At 36.8% G+C, this 23,390-nt stretch overlaps 2 protein-coding genes across 4 annotated transcripts in view; one reads left to right on the top strand and one right to left on the bottom strand.

Annotated features, from left to right (window-relative positions):
* Positions 1-6,280, top strand: part of LOC107746204 (E3 ubiquitin-protein ligase RNF34-like) — a 30,991-nt gene extending 24,711 nt beyond the window's left edge. The window contains exons 6-9 of one of the 3 annotated variants that reach the window (XM_016560322.1): positions 1,070-1,099; positions 1,841-1,882; positions 4,073-4,266; positions 6,202-6,280. In XM_016560322.1, coding sequence (XP_016415808.1) covers positions 1,070-1,099; positions 1,841-1,882; positions 4,073-4,263 — 263 coding nt within the window. In that variant the 3' untranslated portion in view covers positions 4,264-4,266; positions 6,202-6,280. Of the gene's footprint in view, positions 1-1,069; positions 1,100-1,840; positions 1,883-4,072; positions 6,136-6,201 lie in introns of those variants that run through there. The other 2 variants (XM_016560321.1, XM_016560324.1) reach the window with 2 other exon arrangements.
* Positions 6,281-6,450: 170 nt separating this feature from the next.
* LOC107746202 (lysine-specific demethylase 2B-like) overlaps positions 6,451-23,390 on the bottom strand; it is a 24,198-nt gene continuing 7,258 nt past the window's right edge. The window contains exons 4-18 of the mRNA XM_016560319.1: positions 21,933-22,086; positions 21,433-21,548; positions 18,355-18,472; positions 17,958-18,014; positions 16,987-17,354; positions 16,223-16,309; positions 11,120-11,371; positions 10,884-11,027; positions 10,700-10,786; positions 10,237-10,536; positions 9,325-10,145; positions 8,825-8,988; positions 8,271-8,432; positions 7,867-8,085; positions 6,451-7,612 (exon numbers count right to left, since the gene is read on the bottom strand). Coding sequence (XP_016415805.1) covers positions 7,431-7,612; positions 7,867-8,085; positions 8,271-8,432; positions 8,825-8,988; positions 9,325-10,145; positions 10,237-10,536; positions 10,700-10,786; positions 10,884-11,027; positions 11,120-11,371; positions 16,223-16,309; positions 16,987-17,354; positions 17,958-18,014; positions 18,355-18,472; positions 21,433-21,548; positions 21,933-22,086 — 3,231 coding nt within the window. The 3' untranslated portion in view covers positions 6,451-7,430. The remainder of the gene's footprint in view (positions 7,613-7,866; positions 8,086-8,270; positions 8,433-8,824; positions 8,989-9,324; positions 10,146-10,236; positions 10,537-10,699; positions 10,787-10,883; positions 11,028-11,119; positions 11,372-16,222; positions 16,310-16,986; positions 17,355-17,957; positions 18,015-18,354; positions 18,473-21,432; positions 21,549-21,932; positions 22,087-23,390) is intronic.

Raw genomic sequence — 23,390 nt, 5'->3', positions numbered from 1 at the left:
ATACTGCTGTATGGTTAATTAATAATAATCTTATTGCTAAAATGTCAAGTTTTCATTTACTAAAACTAGACTAAAATACTTTAGATTTTCTTGGACTAAAACTAGACTAAAATGTTGAGACTTTTAGTCGACTAAAACTAAATGGGACAAGGTTGACTAAATATGATAAACACTAACAAGGACATTTTAGCCCGGGACTAAGACTAAAGGTCATTGCACACTGAGTCCGAAAATTTCCCACGTTAAAAAATAAATACGACCTCATGTTATGTCAATCACGTTTACACACTGCCTCGGATTGGATGGACCCAATATTTCCTTTCTTTTTCTTTTTTTAAGAAGCGAGAGGACAACAAAATCATCCTCACTGCTTGAAGACTCCATTTAGTGCTGTTTTGCGAATTTTTTCGCAACGGATTAATTAATACGCATCGGACTCAGTGTGCAAGGTTTCTGTGCGTGATGAATTTTTAGGATTTAGAATACGAAAAAACGCATACGAAAATTTCGGACTCAGTGTGCACAGACCTTAAGACTAAAATGAAAATAGCTGACAAAATTAACACTATGTACAATGCAAAGGTTCCATGGATGTTAAAGGTTCTTCATGGAACCATAGATGCCTATAAAGAACCTTTATTTTTAAGAATGTAAGATGTTTGTTTTTAATAATTCAGTAACATTATTTTATTAAGCAACTTCATCCTTCTAGAAGATCATCTAGATTTTGAATTAGTGGAATAGTGCATGAAAGCTGCCTTGGGTGCTTTATATGACCATTTTAATTTCTACTGGCTATATAATTGGCAGAATAATGAGAAGGAAGCTTTTGTAGATGTTCAGACTGAAAAGAGCACAGCTGGCATCATATAATAAGAGTGATGGATGACAGAGAATGCAGCCATTTTATTACGGTCTCCGAATCTTTTTGACAGACTGCATGTGAGAAATAACAACATGAAATTGAATCAGTCAAGGATCAGGCCAAAATCAGCTGTGGCTAATGTGATTTTCAAATAGGCTTCTGCTCTCCATAAAATTGATTCTTCGCATGTTCTTTTCCTTGCAGTGGAAAATGTTAGCAACAGCCTAGCTGCAGGTAAGCAGACCAATATTGAGATACATTGTACTTGACAGTGTTATTTATATACTATTATAGTAGTATTTTTTATATTTTAATTTGTTTTCAGCTTAATCTTAGTTTAAGTTTTAGTAATTTTCTTATGTGCTTTTTGTAATTTGTATTATTTTTTATTAATGTTTTAAATGTATTTATTTAGCTTGAATCTATTTCTATTTTAGTCTTAGTCGTTTTAGTACTTCAACGTAAACTTTTTCTATTTCTGTTAGTTGCAGCGGCAACATTTGTAATTTTCGCACACTTTTTAAAAAAAAGTTTTGTATGTTATTACTGAATATAATTTTAATCATTTTAGTTGTAGTTAACAATAACAACACTGGTAATTTTCGTTTCGTTTTTTTTTTTTTAGTTTTGTATGTTACTGAATATAATTTTAATCGTTTTAGTTGTAGTTAACAATAACAACACTGGTACTTGAGACTTTATAAATATATATATTATTATTTTTAAATAAATATTTAAATGCATAAATATGCACATAAAAATACAACATTTTACAAATATACAGTGGAAAATATCAAAACCTTACTACCATGACTATTTACTAACCTGGTGAAGCATGAAGAGTGTACAACATGGAAATATGTTCTTTCCGGGCAACATTTTCAAGTTTACAATTTTCTGTATGCATGCGAGCTTACGTTAGCTGTCCAGTGCTAATAATGCTAACTCTTCCACTACTATGTTTGTCAATCAAAGTCATAGCTTACCCTCCTCCTATATGCAATGGAGGTATTGGAGGTAAGACTCAGCCTTTTTTTTAATGTGACTCCAACATCATCATTACCATTATTAATGAAAAGTGACTCTTCCCAATGCATGCTGGGAGAGTTTGATATGTGGTTTCCACGTGCATGATCACATTTGTGTCATGAATTGTGCTCCTAATGTGATCTGTCTGTCTTTTTATAGCTTGTCACATTACTGTAATTGCACCTTGCCTTCATTAATTATATTAACACTGCTTGGAAAACGGCCCAAAATGATCCAAATATTGTAGCTGTCCGGTCTCAGAAAATATATCAAGTGGCTTTTTGGAGAAGGACCAAGTTTCTTATGCTTGAGGGATGTGCACCATTTTGGTTTTTTTATAGAGCAATTAATAGAGCTAATAAGACTAACATCAGCAAATACTGGTTTAGTCTGCCATAGAGGAGAGTTGCTGTTTATCATTAAAAGGTTTGACCGCTGATATTGACCGACTAAAAGGATGTCAAATAAGAAAGACTGTGTGTGTCCAGGTTCAGTAATACAGAAAATATTTACTTTGCTGAGTTTATTTGTAAAGCAAAAATCACAGTTTTGTAAGTAATTTGAATTTGAAATGATTAAATTAAATTGAAAATAAAATGTCTTTATTAATGTCTGAATTAATGTCTTTTAACAAAAATTCACTTTTAGGTATTTCTGCTTTTAGATATTTAATGTGCATTTCCTTATTTCTAGAACTGCTTTTTTTTTTATTCAGAGATGAGAACATTTTCTGTCTCATTCTGTTTCATATAAAATATTTTTGAATTGTTTTCTTTATTTTTAAAGAAAATAAAAATAAAAATAAAATCTATTCAATTATTGTCTTTATTTTTAAAGTAGAATTCATGTTCTTTAACAAAAAATTAACATTTCTGCTTTTAAATATTTAATGCACACGTCCCTATTTATTTCCATTATAACTGCTTTTATTAAATTATGGGACGTAATCAAATCTGTGCATACTTAAAAATGCTTTTTGATATAGTTTTAAGTTGTATTGAACCCAGAACATTTCTTTAAAGCATTTTAATTCAAATAAAATTTTTTACTGAATTTCATTTTAATTTAAGATTATTTGTTTTTCAATTTTATTTTCTTTATTTTTAAAGAAAAGAAAATTGAAAAGAAAATCTATTCAATTATTGTCTTTATTTTTAAAGAAGAATTCATGTTCTTTAACAAAAAATTAACATTTCTGCTTTTAAATATTTAATGCACACGTCCCTATTTATTTCCATAACTGCTTTTATTAAATTATGGGACGTAATCAAATCTGTGCATACTTAAAAATGCTTTTGATATAGTTTTAAGTTGTATTGAACCCAGAACATTTCTTTAAAGCATTTTAATTCAAATAAAATTTTTTACTGAATTTCATTTTAATTTAAGATTATTTGTTTTTCAATTTTATTTTCTTTATTTTTAAAGAAAAGAAAATTGAAAAGAAAATCTATTCAATTATTGTCTTTATTTTTAAAGAAGAATTCATGTTCTTTAACAAAAAATTAACATTTCTGCTTTTAAATATTTAATGCACACGTCCCTATTTATTTCCATTATAACTGCTTTTATTAAATTATGGGACGTAATCAAATCTGTGCATACTTAAAAATGCTTTTGATATAGTTTTAAGTTGTATTGAACCCAGAACATTTCTTTAAAGCATTTTAATTCAAATAAAAAATGTAACTGAATTTCAATTTAATTTAGAATGATGTTTTTCAATTTTATTTTCTTTATTTTTAAAGAAAATAAAACTGAAAATAAAATTCCTTCATTTATCTTCTTATTTTAAAGAATTCATGTCCTTTAACAAAAATTCACATTTTTGTGACATTTAAATATGTAACATGCATGTCCTCATTTATTTCCAGTTTTAAATGCTTTTATTATATTAGGTGACAAGTCGAAAACATTTTCTGTCATCAAAAAATGCTTATGATTGAGTTTTAAGTTGTATTGAACCTGGAACATTTGTTTAAAGCATTTTAATTTAATGAAAATGATCACATTTTACTGCTCAAAATGTCTTGTAAAATGTCATTGCATGTAAAACTATGTACAAAAATCTTTCCCAAGGTGAAAAGAAAACCTCATTACACACAAGCAGAACAGACAAACAAGATCCATAGACTATTAAACAAGATCTCAAACCTTCCATATATTGTATACTTCCAGATGGTGTGCAAGTAGCTCAGCTGGGCGGTGTTGATGAGAACCTGTGCCGTATCTGCATGGATGCCGTGATAGACTGCGTTCTGCTGGAGTGCGGTCACATGGTCACCTGCACCAAGTGTGGCAAGAGGATGAGCGAGTGCCCCATCTGCAGGCAGTACGTGGTGCGGGCGGTGCACGTCTTCAAGTCTTAACGGGTGAGCAATGAGCATCACCTCTACTGGAAGACCAACACACCAGATGCTTCCTGCTTGACCGAGCAGGCTGGGGCCACGACTGGACCAATGAACTGCCCCTTTAGATTCAAAGTGGTGGAAACCAGTACTGCGCACACCTTCTTCACAGAGCGAGCATTTCCTGCTGCCCATTTTTATTTGGTCATTCATTGACACGTTTGAAATCGTTTCTGCGGTTAGGGAAGAAAGGGATTTTAGAGGAATAACGTATAAAAAATATGAAAGTTTAAGTGGTTTACAGTACATTCCTGTAAACTTTTTGGAAATGTCTTATTGTATGTGCAATATTAGAAATCTTTAAGTGTGCGTGTAGAGAAACCGATTGCCATTAAGATGCATGTTGTCGTAGCAACAGTGAAAACCATTGTGAAGGGGGAAGGTACTGTAAGTGCCAAAGTAGAAATGTGCAGAACGGCTTCTGGATTGTTTTTACGTGCTATATTATTAATAAGCGTGTTGTTTTCATGTATTAAATCGGCTATTGCCATACCACAAATCAGCATCCATGACACCGGATCAAATGACCAGCTAGCAGAAGAGTTATTTATAGCAAGTTGATAGAAACTGTATTGTATTTTTTCACAGAGTAACTGGAATCCAGCACCTGCCACTATGTAGCTTATTACTGGAACCTCAATTATTATTTTATTTTTTTATCAAATTTTGCAGAATCTGCCGAACGTCAGGCGTGTGGTTGGTTTGTCTCCATTGTGCTGTATATACAAGATAATTAAAGGTGTGCTAAGTCATTTTCGATTAATTAAAAGTGTCAGATAATAGGGTGATTACCAAGGTAAAGGAAGTTAGGCTGGTCATGTGATCTCAACATTAAGGAAGGTTCACCTATGTAGATCAAAACCTTTTTTTGAGTCTCACATGAGTGTACAATATTAAAACATTTGTCAAAAGCACTATAGAAGTTGGTAAAAATTTCTTAGTGCACCTTTAAACCTTGGTTGGTTTTCTTTGCAAAATATTCCGTTTTCATTGTTGGTCAAAAGTTTTGATTTCAATGTTCTTCATCTCCAGCAATACCATGAAAGATGTCTGTTTTTTTTTTGGTGTGTCGTGTTGATTTCACAAGCGGTGCTACATGGATTTACGTATCACAGTTCTCTATTGCATTCGTGATTTTACTTACGTTTCTTTCCCTTTTTGTGCATATTTACATTTTCTAGATAACGATAAGATAAAGAGGAAAATAAATTGTTATTTGATTCCTCTGGATGCCCTTTGTTGCTGTGAATTCTGTAGTCAAATTCAAGTTATGATGGCTGTGGTATTGGCTAGACAAACAAATATAAAGGAAAATTTAATCAAACATATATGATTTTATATACATGTGAAAAAAGATGTACACAAAGTAGGCTATATGGATAGGCTATATTTTCCTCTGTTGTCCAGTTTTTCTTGCATTTTCTTTTAAATGTTTCTTCAGCGTTCCAGTTTTTTCCTTGAATGTAAACAACATTGATTTAGTTGTTTATCTTTTTAATCGGTCACAAATAATACTACAGTAGATTTGGTTACATTCTGGTGTCACAACCATGTATTTCTATAATCAGTCTGTTTTTAATTTGCTTCTAGAACATCTCCACACCCGTCTGCCCAACACTGACACTGTGCTTATGTGTATGTTTCTAATGCTGCTATCTCTAAAAGATGTCACTTGGTAGTAGGCAACTACTCTAGCTGAGCAGACAACTGACACGATTACTGTCTAAACGACTTAAACTGAGCGCTGGAAGGCGTTTTGGGGTCTGGTCTTTGTATTTTGGAATGTTGAACTTTTTATTTTGGTAATTCAAAGATGATTTATTAAATTTAATAAAATATGGTACCTTGAAGTAACAAAATAAGAAGAGTTTTCTCATTTCAGTATTATTTTTTCCTCAGTTGCAAACGATGAAATGCTAATCGGCGCCTTCTAGTGGCTGCTAAGTGCAACGCAGTCAGTCAGACGCAAGCGGATGAAAATAACTTTTTATAGCACAATACACGGATATGGTTGCTGATTATTCTGATTATTAAGAACAGATTCGCTGAAATAAGCCTGTCTGTATGTGATAACCTGTCCTATATTTACTCAATAAGTCTTAACATGAGCGTGAGGAAAAGAGCGGCAAAAAGGTAGGCGGGAAATCATAATTGCTTGAACGGCCGGATTTTAGGCTAATTTATAAATCTTGTTTACCTTGAATAATCCGATGCTCTATATAGTTTTGTGCACCAAGTTGTTCACACAGTCAAAATTCCGTGAAGCAAAACATCATACTGGAAAAAATACCAGTATTTATTCAGGTCAAACAGTGCAAATACGTTTCCCCCCAGATATATACATATTAAAGAAGCCCAGATAAGTAATATAGTTGTATGGAAAAGAGAATGTACCTGTAGAACATCTTATAACATTAGAAGACATCACATCTTAAATTAACATTACAAAAACATCTGCACAGTTACTATAGCTAGTATAGATATGATCTGCTTAACTTCCTACTGCGTAGAAAAAAAATAAACTTTGTACTGACTGAATACTGTCAATAAAGTCTATATATGAGTGCATTTAATACTGCACATAAAGTGTGAAATCCCTTCTGATACAAAAATTAATACTGCATGACGCTTAACGTTTGCATGGTAACGAAAAAAGCACATGCATTTTGAATTTTTCTTTTCCGAGAAAGAAAATAACAGTCACTGCAACACTGCACTGTGTGACTATAAAACCTTTTTTATAACATTTATGCAAAATATGAGTAAACATGCCTTTCAACAGCATTTTAACGTTGGCACTCTGTTAGATGTGCCTTGTAAACGTAAAAATCAATAAACGTTTGCCTTAGCAGCACAACTAAACGAATTGAAAACAATAAAACAGATTGGAAGGCTGAATTGGCCACCAGAGAAGAACACGTTTCTTCACTTGTGAGCTCTGTTGATGAATTCAGGCTTTTGCTTGGAGTGTGTTGTTTAGCAATGTCATTTTTGTCTTTGCTGGTTTTCTGTGGAGTGCATTACGCTCCACCCATCCTATGTTGAAAAAGTGTAAAAAAAAAAAAATGGAGAGCGAGATTGTTAGTTCCCTGGGTTCTAGGTCAAGTTATTGTCACTGTCTTTATTGACTAGCTCAGTTTGCTCAGTAGTTTTTCCTCGATCAGTCTGAACTGCACGCTGACGGACATCTCTGCGATGAACTGCTCACAACCCTCTTTGGTCACCTGTTTGCAGTACCGCAGGTCGATGTGACAAATGTTTCCGCAGCGCTTGAAGTAGGTCAACGACAGGTCTGTAACTCTGTTACAAACTGTGGAGGAAAGGAATGGGGATTTAGAGCCATAGCCGCTCAGATTTACATTAGTAGCGAGTGAAGAGCAGTGGCCTTGCATCATGCTTTTCCCAAGATGCAATGCATAAAACAGCAAGATGGAAATGTTATCAGATTAAGATGAGTTTGTGTAGCCTATACACACAATGTATGCATACTTGTTTTCCAGTCCACTCCACTGTCCGTTAGCATGTCTAACCTGTTATGTGAGGGGTTTAGTATGGCCTGCATACCTGAAAGGTTGATGTGAGTGAGAGAGTCTCTGGTCGTGGTGCCGGCTGCCGTGAGGATGTTGACACTCTGGTCGGTGATGTGGTTACAGTAACTAAGATCCAACTGGGACAGTGAAGGCATATGTTTTATGATCAGCTTCAGGGATGTATCTGTTATGTCCAGACCAGCTAGACAGAGATTCTCCACATTCCTCAGTTTACTTCTACTGTCCAACTGACCTGAGAGACAGCAATATGCATCTTTTACAGTCAATTTTTAAACAATATAACAGAAATGTGCCTGTACTATTTCCTGTGTACACATGGGGGCGCTATGAATTGGCAAAATAAGAAGATAAAGAACTTCTAAATGGGTCAAGAGTACATAATGGACATAAACAGCAATTAATGCTATCATTCAGTACCTGGTCTGTTGTCTGTCGGCAGGGAGAGTAGGTCTCTTATCTGGTTGTCCTTAAGTCCCTCTACCCACTGCACATCTAAAGTTCTTAGCAAAGGACAACTGGATGTGCATAAAGCTGATACAGCTGCCCACGAACAGCCTGCCAGCAACAGAATCCTCAGACCTGCCAGGAAACCAACACAAAGGTGTCATGCAAGTATTGGACACAAGAGTGGAGTTTGCATACATCAGGGGTGCCCAATCCTGTTGTTGGAGTTCAGTTTCAACCCTGCTCCAAAACACCTGTTTGTAATAATCAAAAGTTCCTAAAGATATTAATTAGCTGGTTCTGGTGTACTTGATCAGGGTCATAGCTAAACTTGGCAGGAATATAGATCTCCGGGAACAAGACTGGAGTGTCAAGTACATAAAGCCTACACCATTAGGATATACACAGGTCAAAACAGCTGGAAAGGAATCCAGCTATACAGTGAACCTGAGATGCATTGAAACAAAACTCCAAAAAAACTTTCCACCATTAAACAAATGAGCTGGTAAGTAAAAGTGTGATTGTACCAGGTAATCTGTTGATTAGCCAGCTGAGCTGCTTCTTAGAAATGTTGGTCCAACTGAGGTCCAGGGAGACCGGCTGTCTGCGGATAATGCCGCTCAGCATGAGTGGAGTGATTGACTTGCACCGGTTCAGATCGATCTTGGTCCAAAGTCTTTTATCACAACACCTGAGAACAGAGGACAGAAGACTTGCATCTTACAAAGTTGAGATTGCGTGTGTAGAATATACATAACATGGAGGACCTTGAAGTCACAACTGAAAGTAAAAAAAGATTCACTTCATTCTTGTGACCCAAATACAATCCAGTGTTTTCATTAGTTAGGACAAGGGTTAAAGATGTGGTTAAGTCTGAGAGCTAGGGAGTAAACCAATGAAAGCACCAATGGAGGAAAAGGATGCTCATGTAGTACTGCAGTATAAAGTAAATTCTCTATAGTGCAAGTGCAACTTAAAAAGCTCAACATATTATGATGCTTTCTTTCCTAGTTTCTGGAAGACGTACCATCTGTTCCAGGTCTTGCAGACCCGCATGCAGACACACAGGTCTTGGTGTGTGAGGTGGCTGAACACTGCCATCCACACCTCTCTCCGCATTACGTGATTCTTCCCATCATCTAGGGGCAGCCCATCCGGAGGGGGGCTGATCGGAGGGGGACGAATAACATGACGCTCCATCTGAACACATTTCGGTGGAGAGCGGCAAGGTTTTGGCCGAATGACAGGGGTAGGTGTAGTCCTGATCCAACTAACCGGGAGCTGCTCTCGCAAGGATCCGTTTAGTTCCCGCTTAGGCCCCAGCCAGTCTCTCAGATGGCTGCTTCCATTCTTCAGTGGTTTTCTGTCCTCTCCATCACTATCTGGTTCTGTCTTCACCGCTCTGCCATTTTGATGTGCTAGACGATCCTCTGTATTCTGGATCTCCTGATTGAGTTGTTTGCTTAGTTCTTTGCTCAGTTCTTTGTTGGGCAGGCGAGGCTTACGTTTGGTTTTTCGCTGGCTCCTCAACTGTGCATCAACACCCGAGTCACTACTGGGCCCTGCCTGGGTAAAACCACCCTGTGATTGGTCACCTTCCCATGCAGCGGAGGTCTTGTGTTCAAGTTTCCCATTCTCCTCTGGACTACCCTTCTTCTTCATTGTCTCCTCTTCTTCTTCCTCCTCTTCATCATCTCCATCCTCCTCTTCTGAGGGCGCAAAACCGAAGGCTCTCCTCTCCAATTCTTGTCTGTTAACCTCATCATACTCCTCCTCATCCTCTCTTTCGGTCTTGATCTGTCCCAGGACATTAGAGGCTGAGAGATCTTCAGGCTTTGAGCGCTTCTTCTGTGGATTTAAAAGAGGGTCAAAATACATGCTTTGCAAAAAAATATTATTTCATCTCTTATTTGCTTTTACTTATTCATTGTCTTGCTACCTTTTTCTTAACATTGGAATCTGAGTCTGAGTCCTTTTCAAAGAGTTTTCTCTTCTTGCGGAGTGGGTTGTCCTCCAATTTGGGAGAACGTTTCTTAAATGCATCTTCTGACTTGCAGGTAGGATTGTTCTCTCGTTCTGTCTTCTTCTTCTTCTTCATGACAGGTGAAACAGTAGAGGTGTAGGACTCAGTAGACATGTTTGATTCCAGCTCTTCCTTTACGTCCCGGTTCATTCGCTGCTCTTTGAGCATAGAGCCAGGGAGATTGGAGGCGTACTTAAACCCTGGGCCTCTTTTTTGCTTTGTGACCAAAAAGTGGGAAAGAAGACAAGACAAGTTTATATCTATTATGTATTATATCAGAAATTTAATATCTTGTTAACCTAAGACTTAACAATATCATCACCATTTTCATTATTTAGGCTTATGTTTTTATGTAGTTAGGTAGGACAGTGATGCTTACTTTTCCCGTCTTTCCAGAATGACTGCATTTCGGACACTCCCAGCAATTTGGCAACTCGTCATTTACAACACTGCCAGAATCCTTCTCCTGAACAGCAGAACAGAATAAGTTTCTACTGAACAGAACAACATTGTATGTCTAAAATAAGTTTCCAATTGTTTGGTGGACTAATTAGGAAAACAACCTTCAAGCATGCTGGATGGAGGATCTCGCTGCAGATAGAGCACTCCATAAGCATCATGTTGAACTTGTCCTCCTCGTTCTCTACCGTGTCTTCTTTCCCAGCCTCTCCGCACACCAGACACACAGCAGTGTGAGGTAGAACAGGCTGCAAAACACAGAAAGTGTGGCAGTTAGTTCCTTCAGACATGTCATTCAGCAGATCAAGGGTCAAATCTGATGTTGAGTACCCAGACTGACCGCTATGCACTGTCTCATGATACAGGACTGCTTCATGCGGCCTGGTCCACCAAACTTCTTCATGTCCTTGCAGAAGTGGCACTCCCCGCACTCTTTGCGTGTACATGCCTCACACTTCCTGCAGCGTGTCCGTCTGCGCCGGGCATTAGATGAACCGCGGCTGGACGAGAGCTTCACTCCTCCCGCTGCTGAGCCTGCAGCAGCCGATGGAGACGAGCCCATCTTTGATTTTGGCCGATTAAGCGGCCGTGGCTGAAACATAGAACCACAGAATGGAAAATGAGAAACAAGATTAAACTTTTCTCAACCTGTTTTACATGTAGCAAACTGAACATTTTTAGAAACCAGGACATGATGAACATGATCTGTTTATGAGCTGCTTGCTGACTTTAACAGTAATGCAATGCCACACAGTCAAGGGAATGCAAACATAATGAACACAGACCTATCGACTTTCAGACCCCACACTCTGAAAGTGGGTTCATATGGTTCAGATTTAGTTGTATGTGCAGTTATTCAAATTGTTTATATGCCCTCAAGGCACTTTAAAGAACAAAAATAGGAGAACAGCAGCACTGAACATGAGAATGCATTTTTACTACTCTGTGAACACTGATAAAATCTGCCCACAGTGTCAGTCAAGTAAAGTTGGAGGACATTCCCTGTTGTTATTAATTCTGAGTCAATTAAAGAACAATAAGTCAGGATACAGCTGCAGGAACATGCATTAAACCAGCCAACGCATATTATTCCTAACAGCATTTCTCATAAACGTAAACTGTGTTTCCTTAGAAACACAAATATTCCAACACCGGTTTAGCCGTGTTATGCAACAGAGGAGAAACAGCAGCAGTAGCAGGGATGTCAGAATGAATAGAAGCGTATTTATGTTTGCCATTTGATCTCCTTGATGTGAAGCACTTTCCATTATTGATTCTGTTTCCTTTTTGATAGAGCTTTTACTCGTCTTTTATGTTATTCTTGGCCATCAGGCCAAAATGGCAACAGTGCATTTAGACTATAAATCATAAGTAAGCTTAATACATACACACTTATATACTCTCAAGAAAGTCAAAGGGAATTATTCTTCAAACAGCTATATTCCACATCCCATGGGCTGCCATGTCCCCATTACATCAAGCAGAAGCCATGCCTGTCCCAGCACCCACAGCAAGACTTTCCTACGGCACCATGGGACACAGGGTGATTGATGAGAATGAATTTGGCCTCCACTCTCATTAGGAACCTTCAGTAATGGAGAGGAAAACATGAACAATCACATTAGCCAGAGGGGGAAAGTTCAACCCGACCTCCTCAATAGGTACATTGCTTTTAAACAGTCTAAGTGGATTCCTCTGCCCCAGAGAGTTGAAATTAGCTCTTCAGTCAGAGTCAAAAGTCCTGTTTGCACAGAGCTTTGAATTTGATGCTTGTAGTAGAATTGATTTTCGCCTCACATGAGTTTTTCCTACGTGGATGAAATGAAAGAAAAAAAAATGACAACCACATACATACTGTTGTTGAGTTCTTGAAATTGTCCACAAATATCAGAAAGCTGAAACTGCTGTTTCACAACATCTCAGATGTGATGTGTTATGAAACTGAGATGGAGGAAAACAGAAGCACAAATACAGGCATGTGGTCAGCAGAGCCGGTGAAGAGGGAGACAGTTATGTGGCTGCCAGAGGGAAAAATATTCCAGGCCAAATCTAATGTCTCTTGTTAATGTGTTGGATGTCGTGAGTTTGCATTTGTAAGAGCTGGTTTCACCCAGATTAAAGACGGGACCTTGAAAATTCATTAAAGGTCCCACAAGGCCATCACCCAAAATCAAAGTTTCCAAGTAGAGGTCAACCAACTCATCGTTTATCAGTTTTGCTGATAACATTCTTCTTTTGGAACTATTGGATGTTGGCTAAAATAAATGGTGATTTTTATTTTTTTATTTTATTTTTGTTGGGCCACACAAAAATAAAAACAATCATTTGCTCCTTGTGGGGTTGGATCTGTCATCATTATATCCATAATTTTATTCTCACTTACATTCACATTTTGTCATTTTGATATCAATCAAAATGTTCAGCATAAATACAAATGTTCAGAGAAGATTTTAGAAGCCAAACAGAGGAGAATTATCAACAGTCACATAACTGATTTCATTGTTAAAATATAACCTTAGCAAAGTGAGGAAATATTTCTCATTGTGAAACCACTGAAATAAGAACTTTCCAAGCCAACCATCATCACTGCATCTGAGTGTGTGCATGTGCTATGATAGATTAATACCATAAACAGATTTGCTTGACATCGTTAGAGCAGCTTGCTGACAAGGTCAGAAATTAAAGACTGCATTCATATAAAAACTGCTGCAGAGATGAAAGATCACTAAGACAGGATTACTGTAGTTATTAAGGGCAAACATGGATTTTAAAGCTTGCTGTCTGTTATAGGTGTATGTGCAGAGTTAAAAAAAAAACATATCCATGGTAAACATACACATGCTGACTCAAGCACTTAGTTTGTGATACCATCATTAAACCAGATGCTCTATATGTAATTGTCCTACTTGTTAAGAACATTATCCAAATTAATATTCATTAAAATTATACTGCAAAAACAACAGCAAAAATCACAAATCACACCCAGCTGCAGAGATGGCAGGGCAAATTTAATTAGTAGGGTGTGAAGTTACACTTGATATTTAACACTAAACTCACAAAACTTGACGAGGCAGATATCAGCAAAATAAAGTCTTTTCACTGGGGCGAATAATATAAAAAAACAAAAACAAATGCAAACGTTGCAGAGCCAGTCCTAAGAAGAGGTGACCAAGAAACTGGAGATTAACTGATACAAACCAAAAACTAGCTTGATCACTACTACGCCCCCAAGAAACTCACTTGTTAGTAAATAAGAAAGTGTTTTAAGGTTTAAATAGTGGTTTACCAATATCTCCTTGGCAAATATTACACCAATACACTGTCAAATAGCATCCAAGACCAGATGTATTGATGTATGCAAGATCTAATATCCCAAAAAATTATGTCTGATTCAATATACACCTATAATTTCATAACTACAGGTCCAGGACTAAATATGTTCACAACAGGAACATGTCTGGACTGTTTTTACTCACGTTGGTTCTTTGTCCCGCCCCTCCCCCATGCGCTCATCTTGTAGGACCGGCTCAAAGAGGCCCTTGTTGGGCTGTGGCCAAAACAGTTAAAAATATCCTGGAAATTGAGGAAGTTGAATAACACAATGATCTATACAAATATCTGGAACGAGCGGTGAGAGTAAAAATGTATGCAATCGGACAAACATACTTTTGTACGTTTTTACAAAAGGCACAAAGATGGATTTCATCCTAATGATGGAAGATTAAATGACGATAATCTAGCAACTGCATCCTTTCCTCAGTGGCGACAGCATTTGGAGCTAAATGCATTTGTAGTTTTTCCAATAGAAGAGGAATACAAAAGGATTCCCTGGAAGAGAATCAAAGATTCGCCCAACCGCAAGCATAAAACAAGCGATGGGAGAGTCTCACGTGGGCAGCCGCACAAACAGACATATGCAAAGTATTGAAAGAACCCACACGCCTTTGAAACACTGCAGTGTGCATTAAAACATCAACTGTGACTGTTAGAAAGCATTTGTAGTGGCTAACATAGCATGACTATCATATCACATAGTAATATCACAGCTTCCACAAATGAAGTGTCACTGATTTCACTTTCATCTGCAACTTCTGAAAGTACCTAACAAGATCTTACAGCATCAAGAAATGCTAGTTTAGGTTCATGTTTCAACAACCTGCTGAGATATTCATTCAAGTTCAGTGAGAAAAAATGGCAAAAATGTGACCTTACTATTGCAAAATAAACATCAAACAATGTCAAACTGGATCAAAATGAGCACCAGGCTCAAAACTGAACTTGTGTGTTAGTCATATGTAGTTATCAGCGCTCACCATAAACATTTCTGACAGCTCTGACAGCTCACTTATCACGTGCACTTCAGTTACACTTGCAAATATACACAAATAACTGCTACATGCAACCTATTGCATCTTCTGTTCTTAAGTCTAAGGACCCATTGGCTCAACGTTACTACCTGCTCAGCATCCGAGTTCTCATAATCCTCCTCGTCAGCGATCAGCGACATGGCCATGGCTCTTAGAGTCCTCTCAGCGCTTAGCTAACTGACATGGCTGCAGCTCTGGCTTGCTACTGGCTGCGAGACAGCACAGCCCTCCCTTCTGTTCCTTAGCCATCAGAGCACACAGGCTAGAGCAAGACATGCTCATGAATATGCAACAGGGGGAGTTCCAAGAAGTGGGAGGGGAGAGGAGAGCGGCAGAGCCAATGGGTGTGCAATATGCAAAACAGGCTCTTTAATATGCGCCAACACAGCTTAGACACAACCAATAGGAAGCGAGCATGCAGAACAGAAGTGATCAAACAGGGTCATGGGGTAAAGAAGAGAGGCCAGTTGGGGCAGTATAAGAACAGATGGTATTTTATTTCAAAAGACAGACACAATGGAGGCGAAAATTCAGCAGCTGGGCTTAGTAGTCGAGACAGTTTTAGTGTTGTGAAGTGGGGGGAGAACAAAAGCCAACATCCAATCGCGTGTGTCACAGTCAATAGGGAAATAAACTAAAACAAGTCTATAAGCGCAGATTTGCGTGTGATTGGTCAGGTCTAATTTTGAGGGACTGGCAACACTTCCCTTGTGTCTGAAGCTGATTCATCATTCCAGTGAAATACTAAGGCAAAGTTCCGCTTTGCCTTTGCAAATAATATTTCCACAGAATCTACACCTCACAACGCAACTATTTTTGGTAATACAACAAAAAAATCCTCTAAACGTATTCTTAATTTCAACATCAACCATGAATCTGAAGGGGGCAAAATTAGGAAGGAATGGAGACCGCAAAACCTTCATAACACGTTTTGGTCCATATCTGTCTTACTCTAAAGTATAATTAACCGATGACATTGCAATATGTAAATCATATTAATGACCTTAAAATTAGGTTAAACAATCTTGCTCAGCCACATACTAATGTTTCTAATCACTCTGCATAAACATTCATACCTTGCTTGTCTTCTTCGGCCAGCATACAATAGGAGAACCAGTGATGGCCAACTTTGGATTGTCATCTGCATGTTCCTTCAGCACAACCTGTTCAAGAAGCAGACATAAAACAAAACTGAGAACAACAAAAAATATATAGCCTACATATAAAAAAAGTTCAGACACTATTTTTATTGTATTTTATTTATTTATTTATTTTTTTGATGATGAAAATCTAAAAAATTGTGAATAGTTTTGGTGTGCGAAAATATTTGGTGTGCAAATATTTTGTGTTTTAATATATAATAAATTATACTTTATTATTTATAATATAATTTAAAATATTTGAATATTTTAGAACATATTTGAAATATTTAAATCAAATAATTGCCTACAAATGAGCCTACAAATGTAAATAAAACAGATAACCGTATATTTCAGATTTGGTATAAAGGAGTTAAAATAAATGCATTGATTTGTTTTAAAATCTTGTCCATTTTTGTAATGTTGAAGACTTGGTGTTGCCATCCACAATGTCACCGTAAGTTAATGCAACAACCTTACTTTGAGTGCATTGCAATGCATTGTTCCTTGTAGGGTCTGAACCTACTACCTGAACCTACAAGTCTAGGTCTACAACTACACCGCACCACCCAGCAGGTGCTTACTTCCATTTATTATTCCTTGTGAAAAGAAAAACGGAGTCAGGCAGCAGTAATCGTGATGTCAATTCAAGGCACTGAGTGAGAGACAAAACAAATGACAAGTGGAAAATGTATAAAGACCTTCACGTCATCTAGCAGTGCTTGTGGATCCTCGATTCCCTCTGGAACGCATCTCTTTGTCTCCGGAAGGGATTCCAGCTTCTCCACCAAGGCCTTGAGTCCACTCAACTCAAAGTCTGTCAAGTGGGTCCATTTGCCGGAATGTTCCATTCCAGGTGAGCCAGACGGAGTCTTGGGACACTCTGAAGGCAGGGACTTGAAGCTGTCTTCAGAATCATTGGCCGGGGATTTGAAGGTCTGATAGGGAGAGACAGCTGAGGAGGGCTGGGTCGTCCCCTCTGTCCTCTCTAACCGCGCCTCACACGAGTCCTCCTCCATGTCCAGCCGAGGAGCAGAGATGAGACTCTCAGTTACAAGCTTGGGTTCAGCTAAATAAAAATCAGAAGAGAAAACAAGAATCACCAAAAATTACACAAAGACCAGAAGAGGCCTTGAGCAATCCTAGGAATCATCTTGATGAGTGGTATGACTGAAATTAGGAAACATGGGAACTTGCATGTACTTTCTGAGATTGAAAATGCAAAGAAGGGCTCACTTAGTAGATTGGCTCACTACTGGTGGAGTTCAGTAAGAGTGATTAAAATGGATAAATTTATGGATCGTTTCTGCAGCTTACACTAGAGACCTGCACTCCCACGGGGCCCAACACAACAGAGTGCAGCGTGGGACAAGACTTGATGGGTGGGTGCGGGCGGGTAGAGACTTGTGTGTGCGGGATGCGGGATAATAAAATGATTTGCAGCACTCCCGCAAAAAATAAATATCTTAACATAAAATATCTAAAAACAAATAAATTGTTATTCATCTATTGTAGAAAAGCAACAAGAACAACTAATATAAAATAAAAACGATTAAGTTTCCATTTGTAACATGTGTTTGCAGTGTTGAGCAATGTAGCCAATCACAGACATATCTGTTGATTTCTGGAACGCGATGGCCATTCAGAGATGTTTCAGTTAGAATCTACTCACCGCTCAAAACCGCCAGACCTCCTGCAAAGACTATAGAATACCCAAGACGTGTCACTCCTATAGTTTTGAATGAGGAAAAATGCAATGCTCAATATGGTCGCTCTATTGAAGGAAGCCCCGCCTTCCTAATAAAAGAGCCAATCACTAATTGGTAAAGTGTGATTATAAAGGGAGTGCTCTTTGATTAATTTGCAGGATGTCACCAAGTTGCTGTTCTTTTGGTTGCTAGCCGACATTCTGTATCAGTTTATTGGTAGATTGTGCAAGCTTCACGTCTGCGCTTCCATTAGTAGTTGGCAGATCACATTACTGTGCATTTGTCAACGCTGTCCGTCACTTGAAAATGACTTCTGATTACGTTTGTCACTGCAAATTGCTGTCAGTTTAGCCAACTCACCAGCGTGAACGCCGAACTCCAGGCTCAGGTGCGAACGTCTGGTCAAGCAGTTCACGTACCTCTCCAACACATACCAGCACATCTCATAGAAGAAAGGGTAGCGGAATTTGGAGTGCACCTGAAACCGATATGCAATGAATTACCACTCTATAACAAATCTTGGAACACTTTACAATAAGGTTCAATTTGTTAACATTAGTTAATGCAGCTAACAATGGACTTTTATAGCAGTTATTGATCTTGGTTAATGTTAATTTCTACTAGAGCTGCATGATTTTTATTTTTTTTTCTAATTGTGATTTTTCTGATTAAATACAATTTGTGATTGCATTTTGCTTGTTTGTTTGTTTTGAAAAGCTCCAGGTTTGGTTTGTAGGGCTGCACAATTTGGCCCAACATTTTATGATTATATATCAATTTAACTATAATAATAATTAAAGTAATAAATTATTATTATTATTATATATTTATTTATTTGGTTTTTTTGTAGTAGTAGTAAAATATTTATTTTTTAATTTTATAATTATTATTTTTGTTACCATCATTATCATCATCATTATTAAAATAAAATTAAAATGATAAAATATTATTATTACTGCTACTACAAAAATAAGAAATATTAATATTGTAATATCTTTGTAAATGATTAAAAATCTCATATTTAAAATTATATAATTTTTTTTAAACAGTACCATACTTCAGTGTGACAAGCGACATGTATATTGATTTAATTAATTTAATTTGATAATAACACTAAGCTATTTTGTGATTATGGTTTTATTTAATCTTGAAGCCCTAACTTCTACATAAACTAATACATTTTTTTAAGATTTCAAGTTGTATACATTACCATGAGTTAATATATTATGAATAAGTACATTATAAATTAGCATTAACCTACATTTTAAAATGCTGTAAAAATTGCTGTTCATTGTTTGTGATACCTAATGCATTAACTAATGTTAATAAATTAAACCTTACTATAAAGTTGAACCTAAAACCTACATATAAAACTAATATAACTGGCTTCATAATAGATGGCTCTTGCAGTATGAGAAAAACGACAACATGACTAAGATGCTTCTCATGCACATATCTTTCCATTCCGGCTCCTCTCCAGGGAGGAAACTCACATTCTCAGAGTTATGGAGGGCTTGTGCTCTCATTCCCTCATACCTCCTTCAGCCAGCGCTAAATTTAGAGCACTGCAATAATGCAGCCCCTGGAACAACATAGCCAGTGCCACGATCGGTCTTCTTTCTGGCTGCTCTGTCTAGCAAATATAAAAATAGCCCGGCCCACCGGCTCTAAGCCCTGCAAAGCACATCAAAGTGTCCTGGAGCTTCTGCTAGCAGAAAGTGAGCGACCATAACTGGTTTGTCACTTTGAAATGTCACAACACATCAAAGGTGTCCAGTGCTGTTGCTAAAACAGCCTTTTTACTGTCAGCATCCGAGCCAATCAGAAGCAAAAAAATTAATATTTGAATTTTTGCCAAAACTTTTGCCTAAAATCTTGTTTTAGGCTCAGTCCTCTCAAATTTATGCAGTTTGGGATCACACTCTGGTGAGGCTCTGGTGATGCTACAGGGAAAAGATGGTCCTTTTTGTCTCAAAAAACTGAAACCACATCTATAGCATCAAGTACCAATATAAATGGCATTTACAATTAGATCTGATTACATGTAATCTGGATAACGTAATCAGGTTCCAAAAATTAAGTACTTGTAATTAGATTATATTACATTTTATAATAATCATAATCAGACTACAATTACATGTAATGCAGTGATTCCCAAACTTTTTTGTCAGCTGAAACTCTTTCACCTAATATATTTACTTGAGATTTTAAGGTAATCAGTTAATAATTAAGTATGACATTTGCATGTTTATGGTTCTCTGACGTTGGTTAATGGTCACATGGCATGCAGGTAAACAAATAAAACATTTCATCTTTTTAAGTAAGTGCTTATTTTGATAATAAAATTATTTAATTTTACATTTTTTATTATTTAATTTATTAGCTTTTCATTAAACTCACAAACCCCCTGCAGTTTCTTCACAAACCCCAGTTTGGGAAACTTTGACGTAATGTTATGTTTAATGCACTTCATGTTGTTAAAGGGGTCATATGATGCAATTTCAAGTTTTCCTTTCTCTTTGGAGTAGGGATGTGCATCTCATGAGTCATGACTCAGGCCGATACAATACGCATCTCGATGCATAGCCAACGATACGATACATTAAAGATACATATGAAGCAGCTACCGATGCGATGCGATACGATTCACCCCTATTACGATGCGGTGCGATCCGATTTCGATTCGATTCGATTCAACACACCGCCCAAATGTTCACGCAAAGAAAGAAGGCTTAACTTTGATTCTCACAGTAGTATTGTTGCCGCCACAGCCATGTCATGGAGACGCTGTTTCGTTGTGAAATCAAAAGCCTTCCAAAAGAGGACACAACGAAAAATCAACAAATGCAGACATGGTTTTATGTTTACGCGGCGCGATACGCAACGCAACGCATAAAAACACAGTATAAATCATTATAATCCGTAAATATGTCCCCAGTAGATGCAACAAATCTGTTTTTTTTACCTTAAACCGCATAAACACATTTCATTACACCAAATACACAAAATAATGTTCTTTTTAGCAACGTCATATGACCCCTTTTAACAAAGAATAGATTATATTTTCTTTCTCTTTGTATTTTTATATCAATATGGTACAAGATTATCCTATTTAAAACAATGTAATAAACGAGTTAGGTCAAAACAAAGTAATCAAAAAGTAGTCTGATTATATTACTTAAAATGTGAAATGTAATGGATTCCGTTACTGACTACAATTTTTGTCACATAATTTGGAATCAGTAACGGACTACAATTTGTAAGTAATCTACCCAGCACTTTGTACTATATACTCATAAATATTGTAAATGGAAACAACTTCCGAAAGATGCACATTGATCAGAATTCCCTTCCACATGCATCAAATTAAAAAGACAGATCCTTAAACGCTGACTGATAAATCATCAAACTATCTATATTTTTAAATGAATGCTTTACCTTTGTTCTGTTCTCAATTTCGTAGACTGTGAGCTGCATGGGAATGTTAAAACTGTGTAGAATATTCCCGCCAAACACCAGGGTGTCTTCTGGAGTGTAGACGGCATGGATCCAACCTACACACACGAGAGCAAAAATATGAATGCTCAATTTCAGGAAAGAAAATGTACAAGGGCTTAAAAATCTTCTCTCATAATGTCATTCTCCGTTCTTCATCGTATGCACGTCACTAAAGTCAAACCTGCCGCTATTTTCTTAAATCCGTGCACAAACACAAATGACATTTCAGTGGAATAATTACTTAAATTTTCAATAACAAAATTTACATTTACAATTCAGCATTTGGCAGACGCTTTTATCCAAAGCGACTTTCACTGGATACAAGGTACACATTTCATCAGTTCAAGCATTCCCTGGGAATCGAACCCATGACCTTGGCATTGCCACTGCCATCCTCTTCCGTTTTCCTTAAATATATGCACTCAAGCTCAGTGCGTCACCTGAAGGGATGAAGAACGTGTAGCCCTGTTTCAGCTCTACTCGCTGGCAGCTGTCTGAACGGTCACCCAGGAAGATATCACTCTGTTTGCCTGACAGCACCCAGTCCTCATACAGAGACAGATTGTGTGGGCTTGGAGGAATCAGCCAGAAGACCTGAAGAACAATAGAGAGAGAAATGCAGGTGTGATTCTAAACTGGGATATGATTTTTCTTCTTTGAAATTAATAATTCACAAACTCGTGTCAGCATTAATCCTTTATGTGTTATTTATCTCTTCCATTTATTCACGAGCAGACACTGTGGTCCAAAAGTCTGACCCACTGTTTTCATTTATACAAAGAAATAAATAAAGTACAAAGTTTACAAAGTTGTAGGACATTAAACATTAGCATTAAAACAAAGAAACAATATGACAAACTTAGGAAGATTCTGTACTTATGAAGATTTCTATGTGGCAACTGAGAATTTTTCACTTCAATTCTTGATCAAATCTATAATACAAAAATGCTACAAAAAGACTGTAGGTCTACAAATTGAATTAATAAGCAGACATACAGTTGGGTCAAAAAGCTTTATTTTATTTATACTTGGAAATCATCAGAAAGTTTCAGGATTTATAAAAAAATAAATAAAAATACTTTACTATTTCTAGTCTGCTTTTTTAATTGTTACTAATAATATTAGCTAATAATAAAATGTGGGTAACACTTTACAATAAATAACCTTTCTTAGTTGACCTTAGTTAATGCATTAACTAACAATGAACAATGCATTTGTTACAGTATTTATGAATATTTGTTAATGTTAGTTAATAAAAATACACCTGCTCATTGTTTGTTCATTGTTGTTAGTTCAGGTTTATTAAATAATATTAACAGATAAGTTTTGATTTAAAAAATGTATTAGTACATGTTGCAATTAACATTAACTATGATTAATTAATGCTTGTTTAGAAGAATAAATTAAGGAGGTTTATTGTAAAGTGTTACCAAAATATGTAATGTAAAATTGTATTAAAGGGGTCATATGATGCGATTTCAAGTTTTCCTTTCTCTTTGGAGTGTTACAAGCTGATTGTGCATAGATAAGATCCCTGAAGTTGCAAAGACTAAAGTCTTAAAACCAAAGAGATATTCTTTATCAAAGTTAAGACTCTGCCACGCCCCCCTAAAACGGCTCGTTCTAACACGCCCCCACATATCTACCCCACTATGTGGAAATATTTGCATAATGCACCCAAATGTGCAAGCAAAGAAAGAAGGCGTGGTTTCAGTAAACGCAGTTAGTGTTGAAGCAGCCATGTCAGGGAGAAGCTGTGTGTTTCTAGGCGAAAGCAAAAGCACTTTATTTGGCCTTACGAAAGTAGATGCATTTAGGAATCTTTAAGATTACTTACAACAGAACAGCAATGCATTTTATGGACGACCGTTTCGTGAACCTAGGAGAAGAGGTAATTC

This window comes from Sinocyclocheilus rhinocerous, unplaced genomic scaffold (assembly GCF_001515625.1).
Source record: "Sinocyclocheilus rhinocerous isolate Xijiao unplaced genomic scaffold, SAMN03320098_v1.1 scaffold4545, whole genome shotgun sequence".
Lineage (NCBI taxonomy): Eukaryota > Metazoa > Chordata > Actinopteri > Cypriniformes > Cyprinidae > Sinocyclocheilus > Sinocyclocheilus rhinocerous.
The sequence above is the reverse complement of the archived record's forward strand: the minus strand, read 5'-3'. Positions and strand labels throughout refer to the sequence as shown.